Below are 19,513 nucleotides of genomic sequence, written 5' to 3'. Positions count from 1 at the left end.
TCGGCGCACCGGTCTCTGGCGGGGAAACAGTCCGGCCCCGGGCGCCCCAGTCGGGTGCGGCGGCCGCGGCCGTGGCCATGGCCTCGGCTACTGTGGAGAGCTTCGTGACGAAGCAGTTGGAGCTGCTGGAGCTCGAGAGGGCCGCGGAGGTGGAGGAGCGCAGGTGCGGGGCTGAGCCGGGGAGGCCCCCGAGCCGTCCAGCGCGCGGGCTGCCCGGTCTCTCCTCCCTGGGCCCTGGCTCCCAGGCGTCCCAGAACTGCGAGCCCGGGTGTGGGGTGTGGGTGGGGCGGCTCCTGCAGGAGTACGCGGGTCTCCACGCCGACTGCAGCAGAAGGGGAGCCGGTGAAGGCGGTGGGTGCTCCTGGAGGCTGGGGCACCCCGGGGCGCAGGGCGACTCTGTCCCTTCCTGGCCCTGCAGGTGTGGGGTCGGGGATTCCTGGGAGCTCAGGCCAGCCGCGCAGAGGGGGCGCCTGGCACCCCATCCTCCCTGTCTCAGGGAGACGGGGATCTGAGAAGCCAGGGGTCTCAGGGTTTCTTTGAAGGTTGTGTGGGCCGGGTTGGAAGGCCAGTGCCTACCCTTAGGGCTCTGGATGACCCAGTTCCCACACCAATGTTGCACCCTAAGTCACAGCTGCAGGGTTGTGACCGGGCCAGGGAGGTGACAGATGTGGGAGCTGGGATGGGCGTGTGGGGATGGTGGCTATTGGCGAGGGAGCTGGAGGGCTCTGGGGGTTGGCAGTGGGCTGTGGGGTGACGAGAGACCTAGAGGGCTCCAGGGGCAGGCAAGCGGGCTGTGGGGTGACGAGGGGACCTGGAGGACTCTGGGGGTTGGCAGTGGGTTGTTGGGTGACGAGAGACCTAGAGGGCTCCAGGGGCAGGCAGCGGGCTTCGGGGAGGTGAGGGGAACCAGAGGGCTCCGGAGGTTGGCGGTGGGCTGTGGGGTGTGAAGAGGACCTGGAGGGGCTTAGGGTGCTGTGGGGACCCGGAGGGCACCAGGGGCCAGTAGTGGGCTGTGCACTGTGCCCGGAGGGCTCAGGGCAGCCAGCAGTGCAGGCTGCATTCACCGCCCAGCATAACTTGGGGCCAGTGAAACGTAGGAAGGCGCCACAAAGGCAAAGAGCGGGGGTCCTGCCCCGAAGTTCCTGGTTCATTCCCTACATGCGCACATGCTCTGTTAGCTGCTGCCTGTCAGGGACACACAGGGCGTATGTGTGTGCGACGCTGCGTGTTCACTAAGTGTCACCTACTTTGCTGCCCAAGATTGGATTCCTTCTTAGTCGTATTCCCTCACACACACATCCACGTCTGTCCAGGCCCCCGTGGAGGGAGTCTGTCCCTCAGCCACCGCGTCCATGCTCATCCTGTGTGGGCGGAAGTGGAAGGTGGCAGAGGAGCTGACAGTGACGCTGAAGGAAGGTTCTGACGTCTTCCAGGTCCTGGCAGGAGAGCCTGTCCCTGAAGGAGCTGCAGAACCGGGGCGTGTGCCTGCTGAAGCTGCAGGTGGCCGGCCAGCGCACGGGGCTCTACGGGCGGCTGCTGGTCACCTTCGAGCCCAGGAGGTGCGCCCCGAGCGCGGTGCTGCCTAGCAACAGCTTCACCCCAGGTGCGTGCCCTTGGCCTCGCAACATTTGTTCACTCTCATGTTACTTTTTCTTTTTCTCTGGCACAGTGGAGGCCTGGGTCCTTCATCTGACCAGGGCTGGGTCCAGGCTGAACCAGGAGCCCAGAACGCTAGCCAGGGCCCCGGATACTTGGGCCAACGCCTGCTGCCAGGAAGGGTGTGCCATCACTGGAGGTTGGGGCCAAAGTAACAGAGCCAGGACCCGAACCGGGCACTGTCGTATGAGACACGGGCATCCCGGGCAGCGACCCAGCCACTGTGCCAGGTGCCTACCCTGTGGTGGATGCAGTTCGAATGTCCACGTAGCAGGATTCGGAGCAGCCGGGCCCTTGCAGGGACTGGGCTGCCCCAGTTCACAGCAGTTCTGGCTTGTTTCACGATGACCAGGGAGAAAGATTTGAGTGTTTCTCACACCAAGAAGCCTCTGACCCAGCTCCCTGCTAATGGCCTGTGAAAGCAGCGGAGGGTGGCCCAAGTGCGTGGGGCCCAGCACCCTCACGGGAGACCTGGAAGAAGCTCCTGGCTCCCAGCTTTTCACTGGCTCAGTTTTGACTGTTGTGGTCCAAGTGAATAGCAGAGAGAGAGAGAGAGAGAGAGAGACGGAGAGAGAGTATGTCTTCTGGCTGTTGGTTCACACTCCAGATGGCCACAACAGCCAGAGATGAGCTGATCCCAAGCTAGGACCCAAGAGTTTCTTCCAGGTCTCCCATGTGAGTGCAGGGGCACAAGGACCCGGGCCATTATCCATTGCTTTCTCAGGCTGTAAGCAGAATTGGATGAGAAGTGGAGCAGCTGGGACGTGAACTGGTGCCCTTATGGAATGCTGGCACTAGCAGGTGGAGAATAGGCTGCTATCCCACCATGCCAGATCCTTGTTGTATTTATGTTTTCAGAAGTTATTTCTGTGGAGAGCAGAGAGAGATGCTCTGTTGGTTTACCCCCCTCACTGCACAGCAGGCAGGGCTGAGCCAGCCCAGAGCCAGGCCTGGAACTCAACCCCAGTCTCCCACATGGATGGCAGGGACCGGAGTTCCTGAGCCGCCACCTGCAGTGTCCCAGGGTGCACCTGATCAGCAAGAGGGAAGGGGGAGCTGGCACCTGGCCCAGGCCACCCGGACGGCTCAGCGCTTAGCCATCCCTCCATGTTCTGTGGGACAGGCTGGCTGCCAGTGCCCTCCCCTGGCATGCTTGCTTTGGCTGCACACGTGCCAGCCACGGAATGGAGGGGCCGCTTCCCGATCCGTACTGGGAACGCGTGGATCAGCCGTGGCCTGGAAAGCTGGGCGGAGAGGGTGGCATGGCCGCGTTGTGTGTTTCGCGTGAATGTCTCCGTCTTTGAAAATCAGGTTCTGGATTCAGAGAATCGTCCCAGCTGGGCCTGGAGCAGGTGAGGTGAGCAGGCTGTGCTGAGCCGAGTGGAACCCGAGCAGTTTGAGATGTGGGTTTGTTTCATTTCCAAGGCAGAGAGAGAGGGCGAGAGGTCATCCATTCACTGGCTCGCTCCCCCAGTGCTGCAGCGGCTGGGACTAGGCCAGGCTGGAGTCCGGAGCTCCGTCTGCAACCCCTACATGGTGGGCAGAGACCCAGCCGGAGTTGCTCGTTCCGTGCTGCTTGCCAAGGTGCGCACTCGCTGGAGTTGGAGCCCAGGCCCTCATGCATGTGGTGTGAGTGTCCCAGGCGGTGCCTCAATTGTTAGAGTCTTACGCTGACCCTCCGCCAGGTCAGTGGCATTGCGGGCAGGATGGAGCTTGGGCAGTGCTGCTGCAGTGGCATAGTAGGACATACCTCTGCCTGCAGTGCCAACATTCTCACGGACACCAGTTCAAGTCCCAGCTGCTCCACCTCTGATCCAGCTCCCTGCCCATGTGCTTGGGAAGGCAGAGCTAGCTGGCCCAAGTACTTGGGCCCCAGTCACCAGATGGCATCCTAGGCTCCTGGCTTGAGCCAGGCCTAGCCTTGGCTGTTGTGGCCATTTGGGGAGTGAGCCAGTAGCTGGAAGCTCTCTCTCTCTCTGTCCTTCCCCAGCTCTGCCTTTCACGAGTCAGTTGTGACTGTCTCCCTGTTTGACATAGGGGACATTGTGGGGCTGTATGACGCTGCCAACGAGGGCAATCAGCTGGCCACGGGCGTCCTGACCCGCCTCACCCCGAGCTCCATCACCGTGGCCTTCGACGAGGCCCACGACTTCCAGCTGAGCCTGGACCGAGAGAGCTCCTACCGGCTGCTGAAGCTCGCCAACGACATCACGTACCAGCGGATGAAGAAGTGAGTGACGGGTACACAATGAGAGCTGCGTTAGGCAGGGGCCCCGGGTGGCCAGGAGCCGCATTGGGCTGGGGTGCTGGGCGCCAACCGTGATGGGCATGGGTGCTGGGTGGCCAGGAGCCGCATTGGGCTGGGGTGCTGGGCGCCAACCGTGATGGGCATGGGTGCTGGGTGGCCAGGAGCCGCATTGGGCTGGGGTGCTGGGTGCCAACCGTGATGGGCATGGGTGCTGGGTGGCCGGGAGCCGCCATGGCCATGGGCGCTGGGTGGCCGGGAGCCGCGATGGCGATGGGCGCTGGGTGGCTGGGAGCCACATCAGGGCTTCGCAGAGCTGCTGACCAGCGCTCCATCCCTGGCAGGGCTCTGATCACGCTCAGGAAGTACCACTTGGGTCCCGCGTCCTCGCTCATCGAAGTGCTCTTTGGCGGCTCCGCCCCCAGTCCTGCCCAGGACATCGGTAAGCGCCCCTTGGTCCTGCTCTTCCAGCTTTGCTTGGTCGCTCTGAGAGTGTTGAGGACCCTGTGAGTGAGTCCGGGCCCCTTTCTCTCCCAGGAGGTGGGACTTGTCACGTTGCAGTGACTGCGCCTTGCTCCTTACTCTGAGTGACTGAGCTAGTCCGGGCCACACCTCGTTGCCTCCATGGGAGCCCCACCCATGCTGGCCAGGCCTTACCTTGGGAGCGTGGGACTGCTCCGTGGTCCGTGTGCGCCCCGCAACCTTGGGCTGCTCAGTAACCCTTCCCTGGCCCTTGCCCTTGGCCTCTGCCAGTGCCGACTGTGCTCGGGCTTCTGTCTGCCCCCTGTGCTGCCTCCAGCACCTCGGGCTGGAGCCCGGCGCATCTGCAGGCAGTGAGGACGGAGGACCCAGGGCCAGCCCCAGCCGTGCCTTCCACACGGACCGAGTCCAGGTCTGATCATGGGCGTGGCTGGTTTTGGTCCTTTGTTCCCCTTGTCCGTCTGTCAGCTCACGGGATCTTAGAAGATGGACAGTTTGGCAGGGAACTGATGCCCTGAGAACTTTGGTTTTGTCCCGTGGGGCACATGTTGGCAGGCAGTTCCCATGAAGGACAGGTCGTGACTGGAGGTTTGGGGAGCTAGGCGCGCTCTCCCAGCACCTCAGCCTTGCTACGGCAACCAGCAGCCATGGGCGCTGTATCCTAGGTGGGCAGAGCCATGTGGCAGTGGAGTGTAGGACCTGGGCAGCGGGCTGGCTGGCGTGGTCTGCAGCTTGCCTACTGTCCAGGGCTGCTTGGTTCTGTGCTGTTGGGAGGGACCAGGGCGAGGGTCTTGTGTGGCCCTCTCCCCACCGTGCTGCTCCCCTGCAGGCCCCCTTGCCTTCTTCAACACGGCCCTGGACGCCTCCCAAAAAGAGGCGGTTTCATTTGCGCTGTCCCAGAAGGAGCTCGCCATCATCCATGGGCCGCCTGGCACGGGCAAGACCACGACCGTGGTCGAAGTCATTCTCCAGGCTGTGAAACAAGGCCTAAAGGTGGGCTGGGGGTGCGGCCTCCTGCTGGGTGGTGGGCTGGGGGTGCAGCCTCCTGCCGGGCGGTGGGCTGGGGGTGCAGCCTCCTGCAGGGTGGTGGGCTGGGGGTGCGGCCTCCTGCTGGGCGGTGGGCTGGGGGTGTGGCCTCCTGCAGGGTGGCGGGCTGGGGGTGCGGTCTCCTGCAGGGTGGTGGGCTGGGGGTGTGGCCTCCTACAGGGCGGCGGACTGGGGGTGTGGCCTCCTGCAGGGCCGGTGGGCTGGGGGTGCGGCTTCCTGCAGGGCCGGTGGGCTGGGGGTGCGGCCTCCTGCTGGGGGGTGGGCTGGGGGTGGGGCCTCCTGCAGGGCCGGTGGGCTGGGGGTGCGGCCTCCTGCTGGGCGGTGGGCTGGGGGTGTGGCCTCCTGCAGGGCCGGTGGGCTGGGGGTGTGGCCTCCTGCAGGGCCGGTGGGCTGGGGGTGCGGCCTCCTGCTGGGGGGTGGGCTGGGGGTGCGGCCTCCTGCTGGGCGGCGGGCTGGGGGTGTGGCCTCCTGCCGGGCCGGTGGGCTGGGGGTGCGGCCTCCTGCAGGGCAGTGGGCTGGGGGTGCGGCCTCCTGCAGGGTGGTGGGCTGGGGGTGCGGCTTCCTGCAGGGCCGGTGGGCTGGGGGTGCAGCTTCCTGCTGGGCGGTGGGCTGGGGGTGCGGCCTCCTGCTGGGCGGTGGGCTTTGTCACTGTCCAGGGTGCCAGGCAAGGTCCCGGCCACAGTTCTGGGGGTGGGTTGGGACATTCTTGAGCGTGGAGTGTGGAGCGCTGGGCTGGACGGGGTGCTGCCCCACAGCCCCCCAAGGCAGCACAGGTGTGGCCGTGCCTGCTGCCAGCCGGGCGTGGCTCCGGGGTTCACTTGCTCACCTGTTGCACCTTGCTTTGTGAACTTGACCTCCCAAGGCCGAGAAGGGGCCTGCGTCCTCACCCACGTCGGCCTGCTTACAGAGCTGAGTGGGCCAGAAGCTTTACAGGAACAAAACCAAAAAACCTAGTTCTTAAAAATGAATCGGTGAGCCTTGGGGTCTGCTGGCAAGGCCGGCAGGCCGGTGTTCACTGGAGGTGCTGCTGAGCCAGGTGCCCACCCCCCTCGAGCCCTCCTCCCCTTCCTGGGGTCGGGGGAGATGGAAGGCAGGGCCTGGCACCATGGTGAGTGGCAGGGCAGCCTGCCGGCCGGGCGTCTTCACAGGTCCCCGAGGGCGGGCAGAAGGGCTGGGTCTTCGGCAGGTGGCAGGTGCACTGGCCTTAGCGTCCATTGTGGCCTCACCGTGGAGCCTTTGTCCTGTCGAGGCTGTTGGCAGGCCACACAAAATGACCAACTTCACCATTGGCCTGCTGCGGGTTCATCCTGCCTGCGGTGCCCCAGCCGCATCATGCGGCCTGTCCTGTCCTCCGCCCCGCTGCAGGTAGAACCGCAAACCCCCACTCGGTGAAGTGTCAGAGGGCTGAGGGTGGGTGAGAAGTTGCTTGGAGGGACTGGGGGACACAAGGTGGGTCGGGAGCCATGGGGAGGGTGTGAGGGGGTGGAGGGTGGGTCGGGTGTGGGGGGCAGAGGGTGTCTTGGGAGCTGCGTGGAGGGTCTGGGCCTGGTGAGCAGTATGGCAGGTGTCCCGTGGCCTGCAGGTTTATGCCATGCTGTGAGTGGCAGCGCCCGCTCAGCTTCTCTCAGCTTCATGCTGGTGTGGTTTAACGACAGGCGAGTCAGCGGTGCCTGGTCCGGGCGTGTGTTCCCAGGTTCTGTGCTGCGCCCCCTCTAACATCGCCGTGGACAACCTGGTGGAGCGGCTGGCCCAGTGCAAGCAGCGGATCGTGCGTCTGGGCCACCCTGCCCGCCTGCTGGCCTCCACCCAGCAGCACTCCCTAGACGCGGTGGTGGCCCGGAGTGACAGCGCCCAGCTCGTGGCTGACATCAGAAAGGACATGGACCAGGTCTTTGTACGTAGTGCTCGTGGGGTCCCCCTCCCCCCGCATGGGTCTTGGATGCAGCTGGCTGTACCTCTGTCCCCCAGTTTTCTCTTCCCTCCGTCTGTCCACTTGATAATTGTAAAAATTGTTTTCATGATACTTGACATGTAGGTGGGAAATTGTCCCAGAGGGACATTCTAGATTGTCTGCCCCTGTCTGTCTGTCCCTAGATGTCCCCTGGGTCCCTCTGACCTGGTCTGCCTCACCCTCGGGCAGAGGATGGCAGTGAGCCGGTGCCATGGGCTTGAGCCGACATCTGTGGGCACGTGCTGTCCTGCGTGTGCTGCCCACCTGACCCCTGCCCTGTGCTCAGGCGTGGGTTCAGGCTGCCCGGGGAGGAGCATCAGCTGAGGGTGCCAGCATGGAGATAGGTCCAGGCGGGGGTGGCATGGGGCTGCTGGCTACTCATTGGCATGGACAATTTCATGTCCTTTTTTGTTGTTGTAAGGTTGTTTTTTGAAAGGCAGAGTCAGAGAGAAGAAGAAGGAAGGGGCTTCCATCCTTTGGTTCACTCCCCAAACAGCTCCGATGGCCAGGGGCAGGCCGGGCTGAAGCCAGGAGCCTGGAGCTGCAGCCTAGTCTTCCATGTGGCCAGAGGCTGGAACTTGGGCCACCTGGTGCTTTCCAGTGCATTGACAAGGAGCTGGGTCAGGTGGAGCAGCCGGCATGCAAACTGGTGCCCATACAGGGTGCTGGCATTATAGGTGGCAGATGAACCCACAGCCCCGGCCCGGCTTTCCTGTCTCTCTCACTGGTGAGGCGAGTGCCTTGCGGACTTTCTCCATGCCTCTCAACACCTGTTGAGCCCTCTCCCCACAAGCATCTCAGAGAGGCACAGGCCCCGAGCCAGCCCGAGCTGCCCGTGGGCACGGCCTCTCCATTCAGGGGCATTACCAGCCAAGGCGGAGGCGGCAGGCAGGCCTGCCCTGGGTGGGTGCGGACTGCTGGTCGGGAGCACTGGCCACAGCCCAAGGTACTGGCAGGGCCTACCCCAGGTGCGCCCCTACCAGCCCGGCCTCTGCCGACTGCCCTGGGACCTCCTCCTGGCACTGCCTGTGCACCTGTGTCCCCTCAAGGAAGGTCATTAAGGAGCTTGTCACATGGGCCCCGGGGTTTGGATGAGCCGCGCCACGTGCTGGGGGTGACGGCCTCTCCTGGCCTCCCTTCGTAGGCGAGAAACACCAAGAGCCAGGAGAAGAGAGAGAAAAGTGAGTTGCGGAACGAGCTGAAGCTGCTGAGGAAGGAACTGAGGGCGCGGGAGGAAGCGGCCATGGTGGAGGGCCTCACCTCGGCCCACGTGGTCCTTGCCACTACCACAGGTAAGGCGCAGGGTGCAGGTCTGCTCCGGGCACTGGGGAGTGCCTGCAGGAAGCTGGGCCCCAGCCACAGGCAGCACCTGAACCCCAGCGCTGGGATCCGGGCCGTGGGGGTCCCCAGGGATGCTTTGCCACAGCACAGCCAGCGCCTGTCCCCGTGCTGTCTGTCACAGGTGACGCCAGTTAGGCCCTTGAGCGAGTTCTTTTCTTCATGTTTCTTTTTTTTTTTTTTTGGTGATGTGGTTGTCATCATACCTTTTCCTTAAATTTTGTGAACGCCTACTTTACCTGTTTCTTGTTGTTGATAAGAAATTTTATAACAAGTGTTTGAATTCTGTATCCCCCATTTTCTCAATGTCTTCCTCAGCTGAGGTTGACGAAGGGCTTTGCTCCTTTGCAGGGGAGTCTTCAGTAATATTCACTGCGCTTTTGTCTCTTTTGCTCTTGGTCATGGCACTTCTGTTTATCAGAGTCTTCTCCTTGGGGCAGGTTTCTAAGCTCTGTCACCCACAGGTCTACAGTTCAATTTTACTTATTGTGGTTAGCACACAACTCTTTGTTTGCAGTCACTTGTGCCACTCCCTGCAGCGAGTTCCAGGTCTGGGTTCTTATGTCAGATTTCCACCATGGTCTCAGTAGCCCCAGCTCCTGGCTCACCACTCCCCACCTCCTGTGATACCATGCTGAGGCTGCACCATTGTCTGTGCAACCTTTCTCCCACTTCCGGTTGGTGCAGGTCCCAGAATTAGGGAGACACTAGGTGTCCTATATAGCTAGGTTGTTGGTGGCAGTGATCTTGCTGGAACCTGTTGACTATTAGGTCTGAGGGCCACATGGGCCTATTTTGAGTCGTAAGTTGCCAAAGTCGGTATTATTTCCCTGTGGGAGCAGTGCAATACACTGAGCTCAGTGAGTTCTCCCCGAGCTCAGTGCATGTGCAGCTCACTGTTGTCCCTGCAGTCTCAAAAGTCTTTGCCACACTGTACAAAATGGCACCTGATGGGCCACTGCTGGAGTTCTTGATCTGCTGGCCATCAGGTCTGAGGGCTATCTGGACTATCTTGGGTGGAACCTGTAGGATGCCACATTGTTGCAGTTCACCGAGCTAGTAACGAGTTCACTCCCAGCTTAGTGTAGCACAGTGCTGTCCCATAGCCCTTGCCTCCTTAAACAAAATGGCACCCGATTTGGCTCTACTTGGGGGTCTCGGCTGTGAAACCCACCCTGTTCCCACACTGCCTGTCTGGGACCTGCCGCTCTGTCTCTGCTCCTGGTCACATCAAACAGACCAGCAGGACGGGCAGTTCTTGGTCTGGGCTCACCACCTGAGCTGCCAGTGAACGCCCCTTCCCACCTGGTTGCTGGTGGAGTTCGGCTGCTGGTGCAGTTCAGATCTCTGCTTGCTGAATGCCGCTGGGGCATCTGGTCACTGCAACACTGCACCGCTGTCCCCACTGCTCTTCTGTGTCCATGGGTCACTAAGTGCCCCTCTGCTGTCGGCCTGTCCTCCTGTTTCCCAGGACTGCATGCTCTCTGCTTCACACTGGCTAATGTTTTTCCGTCTGTTTAAATGTGTCTTTTCCCTTTTCTGCCATCTTGATTCTCTTCTTGTTTTTATTGTAAGATACAAACTTATTGCACTTTGTTTTCTTGAGAAGCAAGGACAGGACTGTAAAAGAGAGCTCTTATCCACTGGTTCACATCTTGGCTATCCGCCGTAGCCATGTCTGGGCTGGACCAGGCTGCAGGCAGGAGCTGGGCCCTCAGTCCAGGCCTCCAGTGTGTGCGGCAGTAACTCTGTCCTTGCCCCATCCCCCTCCGCAGCCCAGGTCTGCAGCCGTCGGAAGCTGGGTAGCCTGGGCTGGGATTGGAAGCCAGGCTTTCCCGTGGGGGATGTGGGCATCCGGTCTGCTTGCCCAGTGCTCGTGACTGATGTGAGACTGGGTGGTGGACGGCACACTGTGGCCTGCTCTCTCTAGGTGGGGTCGGTTGCAGCTGTTAGGAACTGCCGGAGTCTCTGTGGCCTCACGGGACCCCTCATGGCAGGTGCCTGCCCTGACGGCCCCCTCAGGGTGCTGCCCGAGAGCCACTTTGATGTGGTAGTCATCGACGAGTGTGCCCAGGCCCTGGAGGCCAGCTGCTGGATCCCACTCCTGAGGGCCCGGAAGTGCATCCTGGCCGGGGACCACAAGCAGCTGCCGCCCACCACCGTCTGCCCCAGGTAAGACTCTGGGCCCGAGGTGCCTCTCCCTGCCTCCCACCACTGCCCTCCCCAAGACAGACCCTGGGCCTGAGGCGCCTTACCCTGCCTCCCACCACTGCCTCCCCCAAGACAGACCCTGGGCCTGAGGCGCCTTGCCCTGCCTCCCACCACTGCCTCCCCCAAGACAGACCCTGGGCCTGAGACGCCTTGCCCTGCCTCCCACCACTGCCCTCCCCAAGACAGACCCTGGGCCTGAGGCGCCTTGCCCTGCCTCCCACCACTGCCTCCCCCGAGACAGACCCTGGGCCTGAGGCGCCTTGCCCTGCCTCCCACCACTGCCCTCCCCAAGACAGACCCTGGGCCTGAGGCGCCTTACCCTGCCGCCCTGCGTGCGCCCAGCCTCTCTCCTGGCCACTGTGCTTCTCCCCTGCGTGGCCCACTGCTCCTGGGTGTGGATCGGGGACCGCTTCCCGGCTGGGCACCCTGAGCTCGTGCCTGGAACTCTCTGGGTCTCCTGCTCCTGTTTGGTCGGTGCACGTTCTCATTTGAAAAGCAGAGTGGAAGGGAGAGACGGAGGCAGGGTGGAGGAGGAGAACAGTTTCCTCCCTGTTGGTTCACTTCCCAGATACCGCAGTGGCCCGGGCTGAGCTGGGGCTGCCGTGGCCCGGGCTGAGCTGGGGCTGCCGTGGCCTGTGGCCCGGGCTGAGCTGGGGCTGCCGTGGCCTGTGGCCCGGGCTGAGCTGGGGCTGCCGTGGCCCGGGCTGAGCTGGGGCTGCCGTGGCCCGGGCTGAGCTGGGGCTGCCGTGGCCTGTGGCGGCCTGCAATGGCCCGGGTTGACCTGGAGCTGCCGTGGCCTGTGGCGGCCTGCAGTGGCCCGGGCTGAGCTGGAGCTGCAGTGGCCTGTGGCGGCCTGCAGTGGCCTGGGCTGAGCTGGAGCTGCAGTGGCCTGTGGCGGCCTGCAGTGGCCTGGGCTGAGCTGGAGCTGCAGTGGCCTGTGGCGGCCTGCAGTGGCCTGGGCTGAGCTGGAGCTGCAGTGGCCTGTGGCGGCCCGCAGTGGCCTGGGCTGAGCTGGGGCCGCAGCCTGGTTTCCTGTGTGAGTGACAGATACTCAGCCTCATCCCCACCTCCCGGAAATTATCTTAGCAGGAGGCCAGAGTCAGACTGGAGCCTGGGCAGTCCGATGTGGGCTGCAGGTGGCTAACCTACAAGAAGGACCGTTTGCCCCCTACCTGGCTCCTTACGTAACATGGGGGTCGCACCAGGCCCACTTTTGGTGGTGAAGACAAAGTGGGTTAATCCACGCACGAGGAACTTACCCAGTTGGTAGAAGCAGGTGCTTACCCAGCATCCATCAGTTCCGACTTGCCGGGGTTTGAATCTGGCTTTCTGCTTCTGTGCACCCTGGGACGCAGCCACAAGGGCTCAGCTGGGGTTGGGTTCGGCCAGGCCAGAGCCGGGAGCCCAGAGCTTCATGCAGGTCTCCAGCATGGGTACAGGGACCTAGGTACCCAGACCATCTGACGCCCGCAAGGGAGGTTCCAGGGCACCAGGTCCTTGAGCTGTCAGCGAGTCACCTGCTGCCTCCCGGTGCACGCACAGGAAGCAGAGCTGGGAGCAGAGCTCAGCCTGCTTGGAGGGCTGCAGCTGTCCCAAGGCGCCACCCTGGAAGCTCCTGCTGGCTTCCTGTTGCCTCTGGCAACAGTGGCTCCCAGTGACCCAAGGGTGGCCTCACGGCTCTGGTCTCCCCCCGGGGTCAGGGGTTGGCAGGACTTGTGACCTGCAAGCTCCGGGGGCTATGGGGGCCGCTCAGGACCCCTTGTCCGCCATCAGAGCTGGCAGTGTGACGGTGCCTATGCTCTGTGACTGACCTCCTCCACTGCCTTCGAGGCCCTGTGCCTCCTGGATGCCTCCTCTTCCTCACAGCCCGTTGGAGGTGTCTCTGTCCAGCCCTGCCCTTACCTTTGGGGACGGGATGGCTCCTGGGGCTGAGGCGGTGGGATCACTCCTGGACACTGACATTCAGGCCCACGGTCCTCGGCACAGGGCTGCCCTGGCGGGACTGTCACGCAGCCTGATGGAGCGGCTGGTGGAGGAGCACGGCGCCAGCGTGGTGCGCATGCTGACCGTGCAGTACCGCATGCACCAGGCCATCGCGGGCTGGGCCTCGGAGGCCATGTACGGCGGGCAGCTGACGGCCCACCCCTCCGTGGCTGGGCACCTTCTGCGGTGAGTGACCTCCACTGTGTGTCCTGAGGCCTGGGTCCTGCCTGTGATTGCACTCAGAGGTCACCATGTCCCCAGGACAGGCCACACGCTCCCTGTGGGGGGGCTGGTTCTGCCCGTGTCCCGGCCAGCGTTCACGTGCTCCCTGTCCACCTGGGCCAGGGACCTCCCAGGGGTGGCTGCCACGGAGGAGACGGGCCTCCCCCTGCTGTTGGTGGACACCGCCGGCTGTGGGCTGTTTGAGCTGGAGGAGGACGACCAGTCCAAGGGGAACCCTGGTGAGCACCTCTGGGCACGCAAGGGGCACGGCACTGCCTGGGGGTTCATGGGAGGGCAGCGGGCAGTGGGCAGTGGGAGCAAGTGCCCAGTCGGCTGAGCTTGCCAAGGGTCGGACACCTTGATATCCTTGGGGAGGCAGCTCTGGAGGGGAGACGGCTGTTGACCAGGGCGGTAGGAAGTGGTCTCCCATGGAGCAGCTGCTCCAGCCCGCCTGGCTGGCCACCGGCAGCAGCTGGCCTTGGTAGGTGGGCTGTGTGGCCGTTGGTTCCCAGGAAGGCGTGTGTGTGTGTATGCGTGTGTGCGCTCCTGTTGCCTGAGCACAGCTGGTGGGGCGCGGGCAGTTGGCTGAGGCCGGCAAGGTCCTGCTGCGTGTCTGCTCCGCACACGTGCACCCAGAGCCGCCCTTCCTTCATTCCCTCCAGGTGAAGTCCGCCTCGTGTGTTTGCACATCCAGGCCCTAGTGGAGGCCGGCGTCCGAGCCAGCGACATTGGCGTCATCACACCGTACAACCTCCAGGTGCCAGCAGGGCCCTGTGTCTCCCTGGGTGTCATGCCTGGGGCTCTCAGGGGAAGGTGGGAGAGTGACCACTGTGACCAGGTCTGGGTTGGGTTGAGCTCCCTGGGGCCAGATCTGGGGCTGAGTCCCAGGGCCTGTGGACTATAGCTGCCTTCTGCCTGCGTGTCTCATGCTGCTGGGCTCATGTCCACCCTGGCCACTTGGCCTTGTTTCCCCAGCTCTCCCTCACACTACTGGGCTGGCCCAGGGGCTGGCCTGGCCTCTCTCAGCGTCCCTGAGCGTCATAGCTGACAGGCCCGTTGCTCTGCCTCGCTGTCCCCAGCCCTGTCCTGTTTGGTCGGAAAACCCGCGCTGATTGGCGTGTGGTCTTGTCCCTTCTGATGACCAGTCACAGGGTCATGTGTGACGTAGCCATGGGGTCAGATCTGACATGCCTTGCTGTTACCTGGCGACAGTGAACCACGTGTGACATGCTCATGGCATGGAGCCGCGGGACATGCTTGCATGTGCCCTGGTGGCAGGCTCACAGGTGCTTCTGTATGGCTTGCCGGCTTGCCTGCCTGTTGGAAGGTCCCATGGGCGCCGTCCCTGGGCCATCGTTGCTCCGCTGAGCGGAGGGCAGGGCTTGGGTGTCCCTGCGAGGAGGGATGTGACGAGGCTGTGGCCTTACCCTGTGTTCCAGGTGGACCTGCTGCAACAGAGCCTGGCACACCGACACCCCGACCTAGAGATCCGCTCCGTCGATGGCTTCCAGGGCCGGGAGAAGGAGGCGGTGATCCTGTCTCTTGTGCGCTCCAACAGGAAAGGTACCGGCGGCCTGCCCTGGTGCCTGGGGTGAGCTGGGCCGTGCGGGGACCTGCTCAGGGCGGCAGCGCGGCCTGCACACTGACCTGGGGATTGTGGGCGAGCAGGCCTCAGCCTGCTGCAGGGCGGGGGAAAGAGGGTGTAGCCAGCAGAAGAGCAGTCTGGAGGAGCTCAGAGGCCAGGGCTGGGGGCAGGAGAGTGTGGCATGGCTGGGGGCATGGGGTGCTGCCAGGGCTGGGGGCACGGGGGCAGGGGGCGCTGCCATGGCTGGGGGCAGGGGGCTGCTGCCGTGGGTGGGAGCGTGGGGAGCTGCTGTTGTGGCTGGGGGCACAAGGGCAGGGGTCGCTGCTATGGCTTGGGGCACGGAGGCAGAGGGCTGCTGCCATGGCGTGGAACGTAGGGGTGGGGGGCTGCTGCCATGGCTGGGGGTGTGAGGGCATAAGGGCGGGCGCTGCTGTGGCTGGCGGAATTGGGGCTGCTGCCGTGGCTGAGGGCATGGGGGCGTTGCCGTGGCTGGTGCAGCCTTTTGGTGGGAGCTGGAGATGGCCCATAAGTTCCGTGTGGTCCCTGTGCCTGCCCTCTGGCCAGCGGTCTCATAAGTTGGGTGGCTGCAGGAGCTTGGCCTGTTGGGAAGTGGCACCAGTTGAGCTGCCAGCACCCGTGTGGGGTGCCAGGAGCCGCATTTGACTCCCAGCACGCTCTGGGAGGTGAATGAGGCATGGGGCTTTGGGCTGGGGCGCGGGGCCTTCAAGGGCAGCTCCCTAGGAGAGCGGAGGTCTGACTGGGGCTTCATGGTCCTCAGCTTGCTCCTCCCTCATCTCCGCCCCTTCAGGTGAAGTCGGTTTCCTGGCTGAGGACCGGCGGATCAACGTGGCCGTCACCCGTGCCCGGCGCCATGTGGCCATCATCTGTGACTCCCGCACGGTCACTAGCCACCCCTTCCTGAAAACCCTGCTGAGCCACTTCACGCAGCATGGAGACGTGCGAACGGCCTTCGAGTACCTTGACGACATTGTCCCCGACCACTACAGCCATGAGAGCACCCAGGGCCACGGCCAGGCCACCCAGAAGCCCCGAGATGCCGCCACAGCAGCCAAGAAGCCCACAGGAGGCAGGCGGCCCGGGAGGAAGCTGGGCGGCAAAGTTCCAGGGCCCCCAAGCCACTCTCAAGCCAGCCTCAATGGAGGCAGCCCCGGCGCAGTGGGGAGCGGAGGTGGCCTGGAGCACTTCCGGGCCCTCCTCGCCGAGTTCGTGGCTGGCGAGGAGACACGCTTGGAGTTTCCTGCCTCCCTCAGTTCCCACGAGCGGCTGCAGGTGCACCAGCTTGCCGAGGAGCTGGGCCTGAGGCATGAGAGCTCTGGTGAGGGCAAGGCCCGACAGATCACCGTGAGCAGGAGGGCCGAGGCTGGCACCGGAGGCCCTGGCCGTGCGCAGGCTGGGCAGCCCCGTGGGGAGCTGCGTGACCAGGCACAGCTGGACCTGCAGGCGCCACACCTGGAGGGGCTGCAGGCCAAGAAGGGGCGGCCAGCAGAAAATGGAGAGCCGACTAAGAAGGAGCTGCCAGCTGAGAAGGGGCGGCCAGCTGAGAAGGGGCTGCCAGCTGAGAAGGAGCGGCCAGCTGAGAAGGAGCGGCCAGCTGAGAAAGGGCTGCCAGCTGAGAAGGGGCAGCCGAGGCTTCCAGGAAAGAAAAAGAAAAAAGAAAAAGGTGAGTGGCCCTGGCTGGCCTGTCCCTGCCGTGTCCGGGGCATCCTGTGAGTGGCCCTGGCTGGCCTGTCCCTGCCGTGTCCGGGGCGTCCTGTGAGTGGCCCTGGCTGGCCTGTCCCTGCCGTGTCCGGGGCGTCCTGTGAGTGGCCCTGGCTGGCCTGTCCCTGCCGTGTCCGGGGCGTCCTGTGAGTGGCCCTGGCTGGCCTGTCCCTGCCGTGTCCGGGGCGTCCTGTGAGTGGCCCTGGCTGGCCTGTCCCTGCCGTGTCCGGGGCGTCCTGTGAGTGGCCCTGGCTGGCCTGTCCCTGCCGTGTCCGGGGCGTCCTGTGAGTGGCCCTGGCTGGCCTGTCCCTGCCATACCCGGGGCGTCCTGTGAGTGGCCCTGGCTGGCCTGTCCCTGCCGTGTCCGGGGCATCCTGTGAGTGGCCCTGGCTGGCCTGTCCCTGCCATACCCGGGGCATCCTGTGAGTGGCCCTGGCTGGCCTGTCCCTGCCATGTCCGGGGCGTCCTGTGAGTGGCCCTGGCTGGCCTGTCCCTGCCGTGTCCGGGGCGTCCTGTGAGTGGCCCTGGCTGGCCTGTCCCTGCCATGTCCGGGGCGTCCTGTGAGTGGCCCTGGCTGGCCTGTCCCTGCCGTGCCTGGGCCGTCCTGCTGTACCTTTGAGATGTGTAGTTCATGTCCCACACCCTCTGGGCTGTAGTGACAGGGTCCTGGCCCCCCCTCACCCCTGAGCCGTGGGCGGTACCTGACACTTGGGCAGCACCCCAAACCTGGGATGCAGAAAACGGGGCTGGAGGAGCCAACAGGGACAGCTGGCCAGGTCCCTCTGGGGAACAGGCTCAGGTGGCCGCTGGGGGGTCTCTCCCCATCGGGTGCTTGGGACACTTCTGGACAGCATGCTCAGGTCCCCAAGCTGTTGTGTGCGGGATCACGCAGCATCCAGGGTGGGCTCTGTCCTCCGGGGTCATGTCCCGCGTGAGCTGCCCCTACCTGGCTGTGAGCCTGACCAGTGGCACGGCATTTCCAAGTTCTTTGAAAAACCCCAGGGAGTGGGGTGTGGCACCTCGTGGCCTGTGCCCACGCAGCGGAGTCCAGCCTGGGGTGGCCTGCCTGCAGCCCCACAGCCCGACCCACAGTGTCCTCCCCCAGGCCGACCGGCCGGAGAGCTGTGCGTGGAGGAGAACTTGGATGCTCTACTTGCGGCTGCCGTTAAGGCTGACAACACCTGTGGCTTTGCCAAGTGCACGGCCAGCGTCGCCACCCTGGGCCAACTCTGCCAGTTCTGCAACCGCCGCTACTGCCTTGGCCACCACCTGCCCGAGGTTTGCCTCCTGTCCTTGCCGAGCTGGGATGGGGTGGGCAGCAGGCAGGGCCCGGGAAGCTCGCTCCGCATCCTGAGGCCCAGGATCAGCAAGGTGGCCGGCACTGGAGTGTGGGTGTGACGTCCCCTGCTGGCCTAATGCGTGGTGCTGCTGGAGCCAAGCTCGGCCCTGCCCCCTGGTGGTCAGGCAGGGACCTGAGGGGTGGGTCTGGGCTGGAGGGCAGAAAGCCTGCAAAAGCAGAGGTCCTGTGGTGCAGTGGGGCTGTGGGAGAGCCCGGGCCGGAAGCGGGGAGGTGCAGGAGTCGGGGGGCATCGGTGCAAGGCTGTGAGGCCCAAACATGCGGCCTCGGCCTGGGGAGGGTCCCAGCTGGAGGCGGAGTGCAGTGGCCGCAGGGCCCGGGTGTGTGGGGGGCACATCTTCTAGGGTATAGCCTCCAGCTCCTCCAGGTCCATGCCCCCAGCCCCATCCAGGGGCTGCCGTGTGGAGGGTGGCCATGGGGGGAGGGGAAAGCGAGCCCCTCCCCATCCCTCTGAAGCTCCCCTGCAATCCTTCCTTCTGCCTACGCTCTGCAGGGGCTGAAGTGTGGGGTCCTGGCTGCCCCCCAACCCCCAAGCGCTTATGAACTCTCCTGCTCTCTGCAGGCCCACGGCTGTGGTGAGAAGGCCCGTGCGCACGCCCGGCAGAGGGTCAGCCGGGAGGGAGTGCTGTACCCTGGCAGCGGGTCCAAGAACAGGGCGCTGGACCCAGCCCGGAGGGCGCAGCTGCAGAAGAGGCTGGACAAGAAGCTGGGCGAGCTCAGCAGCCAGAGGGCGAGCAAGAGGAAGGAGCAGGGGACGTGAGCGCCCGCGGCCTGCGTGGCCTAGCCTGCGGCCGGTGCTGCGCGTCTCCCCCGCTCTCCCCAGGACCGGGGCAGGCCGGGCCCCTCCTGAGGGATGGCTGTGCAGTGTGTGGCAAGCACGTGGGGGCAGTGGAGGGCCACCAGGGGCCCTGCTGCCCACCCCCTCACTCCCGAGGGCTGCCCTGCTGCAGCCCCTGGGCCGAGGCACCGTGAGAGACAAGCCTGCCCCAGCTCAGTGGACGGGACGGTGCTGACGAGGCCGGCCTGGGTGTCCACCCATCTCTGCCCAGCGGCCTCAGGTCTGTGGCGTGGGAACGTGGTCCCCCGTGACCATCTGTGCACCTTGTCCCGTGCAATGCTAGAGCCTCAGGGTCTGGTTCCAGAGGGGTGGGTCTCCCAGACCCCAATAAAAGCAAATGCCTGGCCGTGGGCTGCGTGTGTGTCGGTCGGGCTCCTGTCTGTCCTTCGGCTCCCTGCAGACGTCACCTCCCTGCCGTGGGGTTGTCTCGCAAGAGTTGTGTTGACCACCCCGAGAACTGTGGCGTGGGCAGCCGACCCGCTGGGGGAGGTTCCTGTTGAGACACAGGAAGGAAGTGGCCTCCACCTGACTTCCCTGAGCTCCGGGCAGCATCGCCGTGGCCGGGGTGCCTGGTGAGGGAGAGCGCTCCACCCGCAGAGGGCTGGAGGCTGGGGAGCCCTCCTGTCCCCGTCCTGTGGGTGCCACCCCTCCAGCTCCCTGTCCTGTGGGTGTGGCTCCACCCCCATCCTGCCCGGCCCTCCCCCAGCCCCTCCCCGTCCTGTGACACCCCTGCCCTGCCCCCATCCTACCCTGAGCTGGAGCCTGTAAGCTCTCCCTCCCTCTCCAGCTCTCCCCTCTTTTCCTTGGGAGCCCAGGGTCCCCACTCCCTGCAGGCCTCCACTGCCACCCTAGGTACTCCGGTGTCCACCCATATCCCTGAT

General features: G+C 64.4%; 1 protein-coding gene across 1 annotated transcript; it reads left to right on the top strand.

The window, feature by feature from the left end:
• Nucleotides 1–24: 24 nt before the first annotated feature.
• Nucleotides 25–18,978, top strand: IGHMBP2 (immunoglobulin mu DNA binding protein 2). Its single transcript, XM_058662704.1, has 16 exons — nt 25–163; nt 1,434–1,603; nt 3,694–3,886; nt 4,246–4,343; nt 5,211–5,374; nt 7,122–7,322; nt 8,524–8,671; nt 10,715–10,889; nt 12,915–13,097; nt 13,257–13,372; nt 13,796–13,890; nt 14,573–14,696; nt 15,527–16,203; nt 16,285–16,399; nt 17,543–17,715; nt 18,357–18,978. The coding sequence occupies exons 1-16, from the start codon at nt 78–80 to the stop codon at nt 18,552–18,554; spliced, it is 2,916 nt and encodes a 971-aa protein (XP_058518687.1). The 5' UTR covers nt 25–77; the 3' UTR covers nt 18,555–18,978.
• Nucleotides 18,979–19,513: the final 535 nt, after the last annotated feature.

This window comes from Ochotona princeps, chromosome 4 (genome assembly GCF_030435755.1).
Source record: "Ochotona princeps isolate mOchPri1 chromosome 4, mOchPri1.hap1, whole genome shotgun sequence".
Classification (NCBI taxonomy): domain Eukaryota; kingdom Metazoa; phylum Chordata; class Mammalia; order Lagomorpha; family Ochotonidae; genus Ochotona; species Ochotona princeps.
The sequence above is the reverse complement of the archived record's forward strand: the minus strand, read 5'-3'. Positions and strand labels throughout refer to the sequence as shown.